The sequence below is a fragment of the Balaenoptera borealis genome, assembly GCF_965194805.1.
Source record: "Balaenoptera borealis genome assembly, chromosome: 8".
NCBI classification, from domain to species: Eukaryota; Metazoa; Chordata; class Mammalia; order Artiodactyla; family Balaenopteridae; genus Balaenoptera; species Balaenoptera borealis.
Window position 1 is genome coordinate 19,794,428 of NC_138865.1, and position 15,999 is coordinate 19,810,426.

At 50.1% G+C, this 15,999-nt stretch overlaps 1 protein-coding gene across 1 annotated transcript; it reads right to left on the reverse strand.

Moving 5' to 3' along the window:
* Positions 1–6,319: 6,319 nt before the first annotated feature.
* On the reverse strand, positions 6,320–15,317 carry LOC309633731 (uncharacterized protein). Its single transcript, XM_082402992.1, has 5 exons — positions 14,322–15,317; positions 12,831–13,019; positions 11,880–11,942; positions 11,210–11,407; positions 6,320–7,439 (listed from the first exon to the last, which is right to left on the reverse strand). Exons 1-5 carry the CDS (start codon positions 14,477–14,479, stop codon positions 7,421–7,423), a joined length of 627 nt encoding a protein of 208 aa, XP_082259118.1. The 5' UTR covers positions 14,480–15,317; the 3' UTR covers positions 6,320–7,420.
* Positions 15,318–15,999: the final 682 nt, after the last annotated feature.

Here is a 15,999-nt window from a genome sequence, read left to right on the forward strand (position 1 = left end):
AAGGCAACCTGCAGAATGGAAGAAAATGCTTGCAAATCATATATCTGAAAAGGGATTAATATCTAGAATATATGAAGAACACTACAACCCAAAGACATAAAAACAAACAACTTGATTTAAAAAATGGGCAAAGGATTTGAATAGACATTTCTTCAAGGAAGATATATAATGCAAAATGATGCTCAGCATCTTTAATCATTATAGAAATGCAAATCAAAACCATAATGAGATACTACTTCGCACCAACTAGATTGGCTACTATTTAGTATAGACAATAAGTTGTGGTGAGAATGTGGGAAAAGTGGAACACTTGTGCATTGCTGGTGGGAATGTAAAGTGGTACAATTCCAGTGGAAAATAATATGGCATTTCCTAAAGAAATTAAAAGAGAATTACCATATGATCCAGCAATTCTGCTTTTGGGTACATAACTAAAAAATTGAAAGCAGTTTCTCAAAGTGATATTCATACATCCATGTTCATAACAACACTATTCACAGTAGCCAAAATGTGGAAAACAACCCAAGTGTCCATCATTGACTGAATGGATAAACAAAATGTGGTAAATACATGCAATGTAATATTATGCAACCTCAGAAAGAAAGTAAATCTGACACATGCTATAACATGGATGAACCTGAAGACATTATGCTAAGTGAAATAAGCCAGCCACAATAGACATGCATCGTATGATTCCACTCATATGAAGGACTTAGAGTAGTCAAATTTATAGAGATAGAAAGTAGCATGGCGGTTGCCAGAGGCTGAGGGGAGAGGAGAATGGAGTATTGTTAAATGTGTAGACTTTCAGTTTTCCGAGGTGAAAAGAGTTCTAGGATGGAAGATGGCTATGCTTAACACAGCAATGTAAATGCACTTAATACTATTGAACCTTACACTTAAAAATGGTAAGGAAGGTAAATTTTGTTATGTGTATTTTACCACAATTAAAAAAACGTGAAGGACTGCTATATTTAAAATAGATAACCGACAAGGACCTACTGTATAGCATGGGGAGCTCTGCTCAACACTCTGTAATAACCTAAATGCGAAAATAATTTGAAAAAGAATAGATACATGTATATGTATAACTGAATCATTTTGCTTTACACCTGAAACTAACACAACATTGTTAATCAACTATACGCCAATGTAAAATAAAAATTAAAAAAAAAGTGAAGGACCAACAAAGCCATGGGAATGAGGGAATTTATCAAGGAGGCAATGGAAAGACCTCCAGAATCCAAGTGAGGGAATGACTTGGCCTCTGAGGTTTGATAGTGGTAATTCTTTGTATGTAGAAAGCATGGGTTAAAGGAAGGACTCTCTGGGGGCAGAGACTCAGGAGTTAGCCTAGAGATCCATGGTTCTCAAAGGTCCAGGGGCATTGGAATAGCTAGAGAGCTTATTTAGTGTGTAGGTGTAGGCTGTCGCCACCCACTCACATTCAGTGGGTCTAGGAAGAACCTGAGAATGTGCATTCCTAATAAGCTCACAGGTGATGCCAATGCTGCTGGTCCTGGACCCCACTTTGAGTTCCAGGGAAAAGGCAGGGGGCTATCAATAGGTACTGGAAGCAAAGTGATCAGCTAGCCTGTGGCCGGCAGGGTGATGTCTGTGTCCATTGTGGGGTCTGGACACCTGGTCTGGTCTGTTTACACTTGTGCTGCAAGGTTTACAAGAAGCCACCTGAGGTAGATTTACTACCCACTCATAAGCCCAGCATCATTGCATAAACAACCTCAAATGATCCATTTCCTGGATGTTCCCTCCCTGCCTGCCCCAGGTTCAGCAAAACTGAAACCACCTGCCTCTCTGAGAGAGGCTTCCTTATACTTTAATTGCCCTCTTTTATGGGCTCTGTGATATGGGTTCTGACCTTGATGATTGTGTTCTTGTCTATCACGTGACCTGGCAAGATAGCAGTCTGTACACTGTGAGCTCCATGCTTTGATGCTTTTTAGGGCTGAATGCAAGCGGCTGCTTTTCAAAACACAGAGTTAATAATTCTCCAAGTTGGAAGCTGGGATTTGCACCCCAGGGAGGGTTGACTTTGTGTTGGGAAGTCTGCTTCAACATCTGGCCCTTGGCAGGGTTTCCAGGAGATGCAGGCAGCTGCTGCTTCCTTCTTTCCCATCCGGGAAAAATGTTATGATTGCTACGGCCTCCACAGCAGCTGGGAAGATAGCAGAGTGTGTTCTGGGGTTTTCTACACTCAGAGCATACTCTGGACAAGATATTGGGGCTGGGGTTCTAGGGCTAGTCATTTTTGGCCTTCAATCTGGTACCATGGAACCATCAGTCCCTTTCTCTGGGCATCTATCAAGTTGCGGGTAGGGGGGATTCTGGCTCACGAGTGTGTGTGTAGCAGTTCCCTCTGGTCCTCAGCACTGGGGAGCTTGCAGATACAATCCATCTCCTCAAATAAGGCCATCTTGTCAGCAGCTGATCATGGACCCATGGGCATCCAGAGAGCAGTGCAAAGTGCCTTTTGACTCTGCCTCTCACCAGCAGGTGACTCCTGGTCTCTGTGGCGTTGGCCTTGAGCTTCTGGGGGCCCAAGGGTCCCTCCTCCCTGGTTTCCTTCTTGTTCTCCCATTCTGCCACTGCCCCTTGTGCCGAAGCTGTGGGGATGTCTTCCTATTCTTAATGGCACTATCTTTGCCTGATGGCTGTGTCTCCCCATGGTTTTCTGCAGGGTGTGGGCTCTAGCAAGGCAGGAGAGTGGACGCTGAGCCGGAGAGATCTGGGTAAGGCAGCATGTGAGTGGACCCCAGCTCCAGGAAGCATCTTGGTTACATGACTCTCTTCCTCTGGACAGCATCTCCCCTCTAGGGAGTGATGTGTTGTCACAGAAGAGCACCCAGCGCCTGGCATATTGTAAGTGCTCAAAAAATGTCTATTATTATCACTCTCATGACACCATGGCCTGGGGAGCTCGCTGGTCCTTCCCCAGGCTGCCCTGAGCTCTTTGTGGGGCTAAAAGGTGCATCCATGACTTTGAGGAGCTCACTGGGAGAAATAATCGCCTGTTTTCTCCTCGGAGAACCCGAGACACTCTTCATGTTGGATGATTACGGAGTGCAGTTAGGGATCAGGAGGAGAGGAGTGTGGCTTTGCTTCCTGGGGGCAGTTTCCCACTCCCTGATGGCACCAGGAAAACAGTATTAATACTTGTTGGCAAAAAACAAGTAACTTTTAGCCCTGGGAAAGCTGACTTGGAGAGAGTGTGCCTGCTTCAGCTATTGCTATTTGAAAAGAACAGGCTTTCTCAGCCGACACTGAATCAAAGGTGATGAAATACGACGCCTCTGACACTGTCTCCCTGTGGAAACTGCGTTACTTCTGGGGAGATGGAAACTGGATGACAAAGCTGTGGAAAGAGGACTAAGGTGTCCCAAATTCTGGATTCTGCCTCTAAACATGCAAGTCTCCACATGGAAAACGAGGTGCCTGGGTGGTTCATGGCCTCAGGTGCTGTGACAGATGGCTCTTGACTGCCAAGTGTCTCTGGGCATGGTGTCATGCATGGCCCCACCTCTGGACGGACCTGCCAGGGCTAGAGGTGGCGCACTAAGGGCAAGGCCATCTCTGTGGGGGAGGATGGAGCCCAGGGCCCTGCAAGAGCTGCCACCATGACTAGGTGGAGTTTTCTTCAGGTCAAGTGAGCAGCATGCCCTCTGCCCCTCTCTTTCCACTGCACAGTGGACTAGTGTGTGTGTGGGGGGGGCATATAAGGCCCTGTAAAGTGGTATAAAGTGCAGAGTGAGGTGCTGAATGTTGAACGTGGCAAATTCAGTCTTCTGTCTTCATTAGCATGGAAACTACTCAAATGTATACTTGGAGTATAAAATAGTATACATTTGAATCTCAGTTTTGTATTTGCGAAAAGCAAAGAAATTGAATACCTGGGGATGATACTTCAATGCACAAATGGGTAAATATTCGAATATGCGTGGAAATGCATTTTCAGTCAACTTATACCTTGGAATTGCTCTATATCTAAATCCTGAATGCACGAAATAAATGTACTTTCGTCTCAGGGGAATATAATCAATATTGTAAATGAAGCTGTGAAAAAATCCTTTGACAATTTTAGGTTACTGATCAAGGCACCATTTTTATTTGAGATTTCACAGTTTATGTTGGATCATTTTAAGTGTCACTTTGTAAGTAAATTTTGGATTTTGAAATTGGCTATGTATTTATTTCTGGAGTAGTAACTGACCTTCAGATGAAAGCAGAGGGTGTGAGTTTATATACCTCCATCCACAGAACCTGCATGTAGAAAACTATGGCACCCTATCATGCTGTGATATCACAGTTCACAAAATTCCTCCTTCAGTAGCATCCCTGAGTCAGGGATCAAGTTCTGTGCAGTCAATGGCGATAAGAGAAATTAAGATAAAAAAAGACTGAGAGGAAATAGCCCTGGAGCTGGGCAGGAAGCATCCTGTCTGGCTATTAAGAGCTTTGTGACATTGATGTGCTGAGATGGCTGCTGAGGACACTGTGACAAAAGTTTGGGTGGCTTTCCTTCATGGGAACACCGGCAAGGCCAATGCTGGAGTGGACTGGCATGTGGGTGCCCCTGCTGTGACTGGCCACCCATGTCGTCCTTTAGGAATGTGGCTTAGGTGTCATTTCCCTGACCCTCTAGATAAGGTAGGGGGCCTGGTTCACACTCCCTTAGTCTCTTCCATGACACCCCCTCAGCTGTGCTCAGCATAGGGCACCGGAACTTCTTGTTGAAGCCCCTGCATGCACAAGCCCGTCCCCTGTGTGTTCATTTCTTCTGGCTCTGAGCTGGATGCCTCCTGTAGCTCCTCCCAGGCACGCATTTTACAGATACTAAAGGGGTGAGTGGTCCTTCCTCCAGCTGGACTTGGCAATGGCTACTTTGCTTGGGGTGCTGAGTTTCAGATGAAGAAGTACTGGATGCAAAGATATTCCTAAGTTTTTATTTCCACCATCAAGAGGCAAGTAAAGTACATCACGGTGGTTAGGTGGGGCAGACGTCCTGGGCTTTGTCCCCACGGCTACAAAGGCCACCGTACCCCACGTGAGGGGTAGAGATGGAGCCACCAGCTTGAACCTGAGGCCAGTTGTGGGACGGGTGGGTGTACCCTGCAGGGCAGCTACTCACCTAGACTTGCCATCCATCCATCCATCTATCCATCCACTTGTGTCTACAGGCCCTTCCATCTCCAACATGACTCCTCTCACCAGGACTCCCCACCCTCCCCACCACTGGGTCTTCCTCACTGCTTTTAAATATAATCAAGAGTCTCCTTTGAAGCAAACACCCCCCTTCCCCCAGCCTGCCCCACATCTACACCCCATCTCTTCTCTCTCATTCTCAGGAGATTCGTGAGAGAACAGACTTTCTCAGCACCTTCCCCTCCCCAGCCCACTCCCATCCAGCTCCTCCACCCCCAAGAGAGAACACACTCGGCTCCTACTCAGGCCACCTGGGACTTCATGCATCTACATCCAAGTAGGCACCTTCAGGGCGTCCCCATGGCCCCCATTTCTTCATGATGCACCTTCTCTTAGGATCCCTTCAGGCTATCACCCTGGCTTGAGAGATGTAGTTGTTACATATTTGCTGAACAATTGAATTATTCTGAAGGCCAACAAGTTGTTCTCTTTTTTTTGTGGCAGCGAGGATGCATTTCTCACAACTTTTATCTACTCAGGTTGAGTTGGAGGACTTTTATTGCCACTACAAATTTAAATGGCCAGGGATGGGTCTTCTCTGCCTTTTGCCTTCTGACGAGGAGTAGTACCCACGGGATGTGCTGGGAGAGCCTCACCTAAGCTGGAGCGACCTCCCTGGAAGCAGAATTGCCTGGGGGCTTGTGGCAGGTGCGCAGAGGCCTGGGCATGCTGGCACCTGGGCTGGGGCACTGGGTTCTGGACGCTCATCTCCCTGCATCTGCGTCCTCACTCCCAGCTCAGAGGTGCAGGTGGAAGGAGAGAGGCCACAGTGGGTGAGTGTACGTCACCTCCTGGCCCTGGCTGTGACCCAGGGGAAGGCGGTCACTGGGAATCTCTCTTCCTCCAGGATCACATGCAAAGGGGAAATCTGTAATAGTCGGGTGATCCAAACAGGGCAGATGTTTCCCAAGGTGGCATCTGAAGGAATAAATTGAGTGACATATGGCCTGCTGGGGTTGCAAGTTCTAGTGCAGTCGGGATTGTTTCTTTCTGGCCACGTCAGAACACTCGAGGGCACAGGTTCTGGACCTTGGGCCATTTTGTCCCCAGGGAACATTAGGCGATGCTGGAGACACATCTGGTCGTCACAACTGGTAGGAGGCCAGGAAGCTGCCAAGTGTCCTCCAGTGCAAAAGACAGCCTCACGACATCACCCGACCCCAAAGGTCCATGGTGCCGAGGTCGAGAAACTCCGTTCTGGGTGGCCGCCTGGAGGGCTGGTTCTACTTAGTGAACTGAGAGAGTTTCCATATGGCCGGGCCTCATGCTGAGGTTCTATGGAGGAGAGGAGAGCTCTGGGTGTCCTGCCAAGGCTCTGAGGGTTGGCTCATTGGCCCCAGCTGTCGCCCTTCCTCCTTGTGTAGCTCCCTATGTCCCCAAAGACTGGACCCCAAGCACCAGAGAGCTCCAGGCACACTAGGTGTGTGGGTCTGCCCCAGGGGCTGTGAGGGGGACCCTATTCTGCTCTAAAGCGGTGAAGGGGGACTTCATGGTCAGTCCAACGGGAGCTGGAAATAGTGTGAGGAAGACATCACGGTCACTTGTGCTCTGGCTCGTTATCTACTGGATGACATCTCCTCAGAACTCAGCGACTGGAGACAATTTGTTAGATCTTATGGCTATCTTGGGTCAGGGATTCTGGCAGGGCATGGCTGGGTGACTTTTCAGCTCCAGGTAGCATGGGCTGAGCTAACTTGGTGGTCATCTACTGGCCAAGAGGTGTCTGGGCACCCGAGCTCTTTGTTCCCATACCTGGCACATTGGTGGAGGTGGTTGTAGGCTGGACCCGGCTAGGGCAATGGCTCAGAGGGCTTCAGCAGAGCACCTGAGGGTGGCAGGCTGCCTAATGGTGCTTCAGGGTTCCCCAGGAGGGTCCCATGAGATGGGAAGAGAATGCAGTTATTTCATAATTCCTGAGCGCAGAACCTGGCATCATGTCCTGTCATGTCAGCTATACTTTATTGGTCAAAGGAGACCCAGAGCCACCCAGATTCACCGGGGAGGGGGCACAGACAACCACCTGTCTATGGGAGGGTGTGTGTGTCAAAGAAATGGGAACCATCTTTAATCCCCCCCACTCCAGCTTCATTCCAGAGTGAATGGGAGGCATGTTAGGGGTAATGAGGTCCAGACACTGAGCCAGATGCACCTCTCTCTTCTTCTGGAATGGCCAAGTTCTGAGGAAGGCAGTGCCAGGATGTCAGTAGTGCAGGAGTGACCTGGTGATGAAGATCATAGCACGGGTAAGTGGTCCAGCTCTGCGGCAGTCCCTTTTCCATGTGGGTGGCCTCACCATTCCTTTCTTCCTGGAGGCCACCTTGTGCCCCTCACTGCACATTAATGAATGGGTTTCCTGATTACAGAACAGCTGGCAAAGCAGGGTCTGGTCCCCATAGTCCACAGTGACATGACTCCCTGGCCCAGACTGTGCTTATCAAGTGTCAGTTTGGTAAGAATGGTTCTGCCTGAGCCCCCGATGGAGAGTGTGGAGGGAGGTAGAATGTTCTAGAACAAGCCAGCTCTGCACCTACAGCTCCTGCTTCCTCACAAGGGGTCCTCAGCATTTCATGGCCAACAGGACTGTTGAGAAGACTCATGGGGACTTAGGAATAGGCCAAATGGGGAAGCCAGGAAATGTAGGCAGGAAGGCCCACGGCTCCTGTTTAACCCCTCATGTTAAAGGTATGCGATGGTTTGACGTGTATTGACATCAGATTCCCCTTCAAGGAGAAGTCTGTGGCCCTCCTGTTTCTCCCACACATGAGGGGTCCTTAGGACTCTGCTTCAGTCTCTGCCCTGGAATTCCTCTCCCTTCTCTCTTCCTCCTCGAGCCTGATTTGCTAAGGCTTCCAGATAAACTGCACTCTCCCTACAGATCCATCTTGGGAGTAAAGCTATTTCTGGTCATTTAATTCACTTTCGACATGGCCAATGATCATCTTCTGGAGGGGAGATTACAAGCAAAGACGTAGCACAAAGGTGTAAAGACGCCTGCAGAGCTAGTCATCGCTCCCAGAGTTATTCACAGACATTTAGGAGATGTTGGGATGCTGAGGATGGCTGGAAGAAAAGCATCCTTCCAGATGTTATTTCAAACATGATGCTGGTAAGGCACTTAAAGAGCTTCACACAGAGAAAATATTTGATGAATTTTAGCTATTTTTTAAAAAGTACTTTATATTTCCTTTGATAATTGCATTTTAGAATAATTTTCTCTATCAGTAATTTAACTTTCCATCCTATCGGTCCTATCGGTGACATATGGTTCAGACTTCTGCGTTGCACACGTAACCTGTTAAGAAAAGCCCCCTTCCCCGGGAAGTAGGAGACTGGTATGAAAAAGTCTGTGCCTGAAGGTACTCAGTAAATGTGAGATTGTGTTGAGGGGGCATCTCTCTAGTTTTGAAACCAACCTTGAATGATCCTTTAGACCATTAGAAAGTAATTCATAAATTGATTTATTTTCCTTTTGATTTTGCTTCATCTTGGAAGGTAAGGATCCTGGGCCATGAAACCCTGAACATCAAATTCCCTGCTGTGCGTCATTCAGATGCTCAGGAAATGTTGGTTGGACACCTTTTCTCAACACAGATCCCAGCTGCTTCTCGGGAAGAATGAACTGGTGATGTCAGCCTGGAATTGTCCACCTCAATTCAACCCTTTGCCTCTCTGTAGGGGACAAATTAGCCCCCAGAGACTCTATTGTACTTGTGTTCTGTTTTCTTGGTGTGTAGGCATGGTCTTACATGCATGAAAACATAAAAGAAGGAGGAGAAAACAGTTCTCTAAATGACCTTAAAAACCAACCCAAGTCCTGTTGATTTTTCATGCAGGCCACAGCCCCTGGGATTGTTCAGCATGGGAACCTTTCTGGGTATCAGTGATAAATGACTGTGACTTGGCCGGACGCCCCTGTCTTCCTCCTGTCCTGTGGCAGGTGCTGTATTTACTTAGCTATTTTCTCCCCCAGTGGAAAGTACATTAGAGGCTGATGATTTATTTACTTAAGGACTACCAAAGAAATCATGCAGAAAACACCTTGTATTGTATTAGACCTTGTGTGTCTGTTTCCTTGGAATATATGTTCTACTGAAAAGGAAATCCAAGAATTGGACCCTCAGGGAATACGAGGAATTGGAAGAGCGTGTGCATTCCCAAACCTGCACAATGAGAGAGGCGCTCTTGTCAGGAAGGACCTGCTCGGTGCCCCCTTACTTGAGCAGACAGGTGCCAGCTGCCACGGCCCGGATGCAGCACTGCACTAATTGTGTGGCGGTGCAGCAGGCATCTCCATCACCTGCCTTGGAGCTGCACCAGAAAGCAACACACAACCAAGGAAATGCAACAGGAGGTGAGAGAATCTGGCCAGCCCTCGCAGGGCCACTTTGAATCACCTTTTCCCTGTGAATGGTCTCCTGCTGTGAGGCCCTGTGGTGAAGGGCAGTAACCCAGGACAGGGCCCTGTAGTGGGCCAGGGAGGTGGGCCTCTGGCTGAGGGCGAGGAATTACGTGCTGACTCTTCAAGGAGGTTGGCGATGGCTCTTTCGTCGCCCTACTTACGGTGGCGGGACCAGCTGTCTGTTGAAGGCATTAATGCAAGGATGCTTGCAGGATACAGCCAGCAGGCTGGAGCAAGGTGGGGAGTCTAAGCCCTGACCACACATTAAACTCAATCCTGACCTCTGAGCTGGGGCCCGGGTGCTGCTTTGTTCAAATTTTCAGGGTGATTCCCAAGACCCGCAAGGGGTCCCGAAAGGGACAGGACTTCAGAGAGTAATGGTTTCGTGGGGCTCAGGAGGTTGGAGGACAGGCTCCCAGCCTGGGAGCCTGTAGGCTTGGATAATGGAGCACAATGTCCACACTGACCATGAGGGCCAACCAGCCCTCACAGGACCCACCCCTAACCTTCCCCATTGCTTAGGACCCCAGAACTGTGCACCCCTCGGGGCAAAGCTGTTTGGTAGTGTCTAGTAAGGGCTAACCAAACACCTGCTGCAAACACTCCACGACCCAGCCATCTAGCTCCTTGATACGTACTCTGGAGAAATGAGCGCTTGTATCCAACAAAAAAAAGATGAACTCAAGTGTCTGTAGCACAAATTGTGGTCATTCCACACTATGTAATAGACTCGGGCTGTAAAAAGAGTGAAGTGCTGACACACTAACACATGGATGAACCTGGACAGCACGATACTCAATGAAAGAAGCTGACATAAAAGGTCGCATATTCTATGATTCCACTGATGTGAACCATCTAGAATAGGTAAATTCACAGAAACGGAATGCAGACTGGTGGTAGCCAGAGGCTTCAGGTGGGGCTGGTGGTGAGGGAGAGTGGGGAGAAACTACTTGATGGCTCAGGACTTTCATTTTGGAGCGATGGAAATGTTTTGGAACTAAATAGAAGTTAGTGATTGCAAAGCATTGTGAATGTACTAAATGTCACTGAATTGTTCACTTTAAAATAATGGGTTTTATGTTATGTGAATTTCCCTTCAATAAATTAAAAAAAAAATAAATTAAAAAAACTGCCCATCAGCTTTATTAATAGTAGTCCCAAACTGGAAATGACCCAAATGTCCACCAGTCTCCGAATAAAGTGTATTTTATCCACATGCTGACATCCTACACAGCAAGGACAATGTATGTAAATTCAAACATGGGTGCATCTCACAGACCTTGTGCTGGGACACAGCATGTTCACACCATGTGCGTCCGTTCATATGAAAGTCAGGAACATGCAAGAACAACCACTGGTGGTGGAAGCAGAATAGTGGCCATCTCTGGAGGGAATTTCTGGGGTGGCAAAATGTTCCACGCATTGATGTGTGGGCCATGACACAAGTGTATATTCTTGTCTAGACTAAACTGCACCCTTAAGATTAGTGCTCTGTTCTGTATGTAAATGTACTTTTAAAAACTAATAAATCCAAGAAAGGAGAAAGATCGATTTAGAGAAATAACCCTTAACCCTTTTATATGGACTCACCAACTCCAGGCTGGCCGGATGTCCACACGGGACCCGTCACCTGGCTGGTCCTTCTCTGTGTGCCGGCAACACCTGAGTCCAGCTTCGCCCCTCTGCTTCCACGTCACTTTGTCATTTCCTGCTTCATGTATCTGTCCCCAGCAGGTCTGCAAGTCCTCGAGGGCAGGACCATTTCTCACTCCCTGTGGGGACCCTGGCCTGGAGCATAGTAGGAGCTTTATGAAGTGTCATGGAGGGACCCATGGAACTGGACTTTTTCTGGGTGGACAGGGGCAGGGAGGCAGGAGGAGACCCCATGGGCACAGTGACCTCAGGCGTCCCAGCGGTGACGGCAGGCATCCACAGCACTGCTTGGCACCTGCCCGCGTGTGGACGGGAGCCCTGAGGACCAGATGTCTGGACCAGATTCTCGGTGTGCTCTGTCCAGGGAGAGTGACTTCTGGGCCTCACTCAGTCAACAGCCTTCACACCTGCCGTCCTTTGCGGCCGCAGGAAGCCCTCTCACCTATAGCAGCCCCGTGTGCTGAGACCTTGACCCCAGGAAGACTCCCACAGAACCCTCAACCCTGCCCTGGCATTTGGGGCAGGCCTCCAGGAACTTGGAGCAGACCTTCTCAGACTTTCCTGGACCCCGAGACGCCCAGGGACGTGGAAACACGCAGATTCTTACTCAGAGGGTCTGGGGGTGGTGAAGCTGATGTTCTGGTCTGGAAGGTCTGGCAGGAAATAAAACCTGATAAAAAATGATGAACATGTATGTTTATATACATGTTAGCTGGCTCATACGCACAGGAGCATACCCAAACCTAAATGCAGAATTTAAAGGACCGCCAATCAATGAACCCGGAGGTAACATAAATGAGGCAGGCTCACACCCCCAAGCCCCAGGCCCTTTCCCCATCACAACACTCCTCACACTCCACCCAGATTTTTTGTATTTCTCTCCATCTGGTGGCCTGCTGGGGGTCAGACACAGCTTTCTCCTCAGGCATGGAGGCTGTGTGGGAACTACCCTGCCCAGGCTCACCAGGAACTTTCCCGCTGCACCTCCTGTTTCCACAGAGCTACTTTTAGAATCCTATTTTTAACCTGTTTGAAGTTCGCATTGACTTCACCGCCTAATTGGAAAGGTCACCTCCCTGGAATTGTCTGTCCTACACTCCACCCTGTGGGCAGTACAGAGCAGAGATGATCAAATATCCCTAGTTGGGGCCCCGAGCCACGTCCTTCCCCTTCCAGGGCCCAGCCGAGGTGACGGTGGAGCCCGGCCCCCAGGCCAGGTCACATGCAGGTCAGTTCTCAGTTCTCTCTGTCACCTCCCACCCGTGCTGACCCATCAGGCGCGCACACCCTGAGGCGGACGCAGACCCTGCCCCGTTCTCTCTGCAGCCCAAGGTAAGGCTGAGGGAGGGGTCCGTGTGGGCCCTGCACAGGCTGTGCCTTTCCTTTTTAGGAATGCTCTGCCCCAGCCCCACGGACTGTTCCTCCAGGGTACCTGCCCTTCTCACCTGGAGGAGTGTCACAGCCCTTGGAGGGCTTGCGACCACACAGACCACTGGGCCCACCCCAGAGTCTCAGATTGAGTCGATTTGGGTTGGAGCCTGGGGTTTACATGTCTCACCTGATGCTGCAGGTCTGGGAACTGGGCTTTGAGAACCACAGGTCTGTGCCAAAGGGTGTCAGGGTCTGTTGGGGGAAATGCCAGGTCTCCCACCCGGCCGCTACAGGCCACGTCTGTGTCTTCTGGGAGGGCAGAGTGCGGACTGTGGTCCCCAAGACTCCTGGGCTCCAGTCTCCTAAACATCCTTTTCTGGGTGATGAGAGCAGGTCAGTTAATTCCACTACACCTTAGTTTCCCAGTCTGTAAACATTTCTTATCTCATAGGATTGTAGCCTTGTAGGGACCAGCAGGCCACCCAGTGTGTTCTCTGGAGCTCCGTCTTGATCCCAGGGTGGGCTGAGAGTGGCTCCTTGGGGCAGAGCCATCATGGGCTCTGGCTGTGAGCCCTTTGGCTGTGTGCCCCTGAGCTTTGCCTGGACCACTCTGAGCTGGGTTTCTGTCTGTGTTATGGGAGAATACCCCTCCTCAGTGCTTATCGTGCCACTCAGAGGCACCTTGAGGTGGTAAATTGAGTGAATGCCTGGCTGGGCGGGGAGCATTCTCTGGGACCTCGTGGCTTTAATCCTGTGAGGGCTCACGAGGTCTGATGCCCCCATCCTGATGCATCGGCACGTCTCTGCCAAAACAGGTGAACTCAGGGAACCCCAGCCCTGCCTGAAAGCTCTGAAGACCTCTGGGAATGAGTTCTGCAGAATTCATTGGCCTGAACGCTGACCTGGAGGTGTCAGTTCAGAAGAAATACTTGAGTCTGCCTTGGCACAGGGGCAGCTTGGGTTTGCCTTGCCTCCTCTGGACCCCCTGTGGTCGCTGACACCTCCCTTCTCTGTAGCTAGGCATCTCCGGCCTGGCACTGCCTTCCTCCCTTCTCCCACTCCTGTGTAAACAGCAGGAGAGCCGGGGACTACTTCTCCCACCCGTGCATCTCCTGCAGTCCCTGACACCCATCCTTCACTCAGTAAACAGCCATAATTAGCCAGGTGCAGGAGGAACAGAGGCTGCACGCAGGGCAAGGTCCATACCTGTAACCAATCCTGCCTCCTGCTGAGGGCTTTCCGGGAACCCTCTCCTCCCCTCACTCCCCTCCCCTCCGGGAAGCCGCTGGCAGAGGGATCTGGGCAGCGGGACCTGGCGGGAAAGCCGTACCTCGAGTCATCCAACTCCGGGAAGACCTAGTGAAAGCAAAGGGCAGAGCACGCGGAGACCACTGCTCTCAGCATCAGGGTGGGGAGAAGGTGAAGCCAGGAGGGGTGGTGTCTCCTCCCCAGAGTGAGCCGGCCCGGGGGCGGGGGTGGGTGTTTGGAGCCCTCTGGGCTGCAGCCTGAATTCTACATTTCAAAGGACACACCAGACAGCCGGGTTTGGGCACATCCCCTTTGTTGTGTAAATCCCGGGGTCTGAGTTCCCAGGGCTCAGCACTCCGTCTTCTGACTGCCAAGTTTCTGTTAGGACTTGGACGTGACCTCCCTCAACCCCAGGCTTGTTTAGGTTTACCTTGGGAACATTGCAAGCAGGGGCGTCCTGGAGCCACCCGTGTCTAGACGGATGTGGGCTGGCCAGCTCCCAGCCCCGGCCATCCAGCCCCTCACTGCTGCCCGAAGCCCTGCGCCCAGCTCGGCGTTTAGCACCTGCTCCCTTCCCAGTGAGAGCATCACGCAGACCAAGGAGTACTTCCGTGTGCCCGAAATCCTGCTTCTAATGGAAACTCTTCCCTCTTCTATTGTTCTGCAAACATAGAGAAAAGCTGCCGAGCTGCTTCCACACAGATCTTTTTTTGGGCCTCACTCTTTTTATTTCTTCTATCTTTTCCATTAAGAAGCAGCCACCAGCTCTGAGAGTCATGCTGCCTGCAAAGCTCTCTTACCTCCAGGAGACATCAGATTTTTGTTTAGGAACCTCAGCCGGCTGGATTTCCCATCTGCCATGTCCACGCTGATGGCAGACAAAGAAATTCAGCCTAACGTTCCCCAAAGCTGTCTCACAATTGCTACTTCTGTGGTGGAAGGCCAGGGTCCTTCCATGCTTATGCTTTGTGGTCTCTGCTCGTAAAGGGTTCACCTTTCAGCAGGGAACACCCCTTGGGGGTCACCTCCCTCTGGTTTGACGGAGGACAGTGGGCGTGTCCTTGGAAGTTCAGGCCTGGGCTGCTGGGCACCCTTTCTGCTATAATGGGTTTGGAGGAAGGGACAGCAGAACCTGGGTGAGGTGACAGCCCAGCAGTCCTGACTAGGGCCAGAGGGGAACAAAAGGCACTCGGACCAACTGACCAGGGAGCCAGCGAGGCCCCTAAGTACTAAGATAACAATAACCAGAGGGAAGCAGCAAGGTGACAGAAGATTAAAATAATAATAATAATAATAGTAATAATAATAATAATAATAAACATGAGTTAAAAAGCAAACAGAAAACCACAAGTTCCCTCCAATGGAAAACCAAGTCCCTTGGGAGCGAGCTCTCCTTCATCCCTCTTGGCGCTCCGGGTCCAAGTCCTCCCCAGGAAACACACGTGTTTGGGTGGGGACTGCTGTCCGCATGTCAGGAGGAACCTCCCCGCCACCCCCCCCACCCCCGCCTGGCTGCAGTCCTACACGGGTGCTACCCAGCTCCTCTCTCTAGCCAGGTCACACTTTTCTGCCTCAGTTTCCCTACCTTTAAAAGGGAGACACACATAGTAGCTGGCACCCGGGATGCTGTGAGCCCTTGATGGCTTAGTCTTGACAGGGTCCGGCACATCCCGGGGCCCAGCAACTCTTGGCTCTGTTCCTGTTTGTTTGGTTTTGTTTTTTAAAATTAGAGTATAGTTGATTTACAATGTTGTGGTAGTTTCAGGTATATAGCAAAGTGATTCAGTTATACAGACATATATATATTCATTCTTTTTCAGATTCTTTACGCATATAGGTTATTACAGAATACTGAGTAGAGCTCCCTGTGCTGTACAGTATGTCCTTGTTGGTTATCTATCTTATATATAGTAGTGTGTGTATGTTCATCCCAAGCTCCTAATTTATCTCCCTCCCCCCACGTTCGATAGCAATGCCTGTAGGGGAGGAGACTCTCCCTCCAGGCTCCTGCAGGAGGCCTCGCAGGGCCGTCTGCCCCCATTTTTCCCACCATTGGTTACCAAGGGTTTGAGTGCCCTGTGGGACTGCTCTCCCGTGTGTGTCTCTTC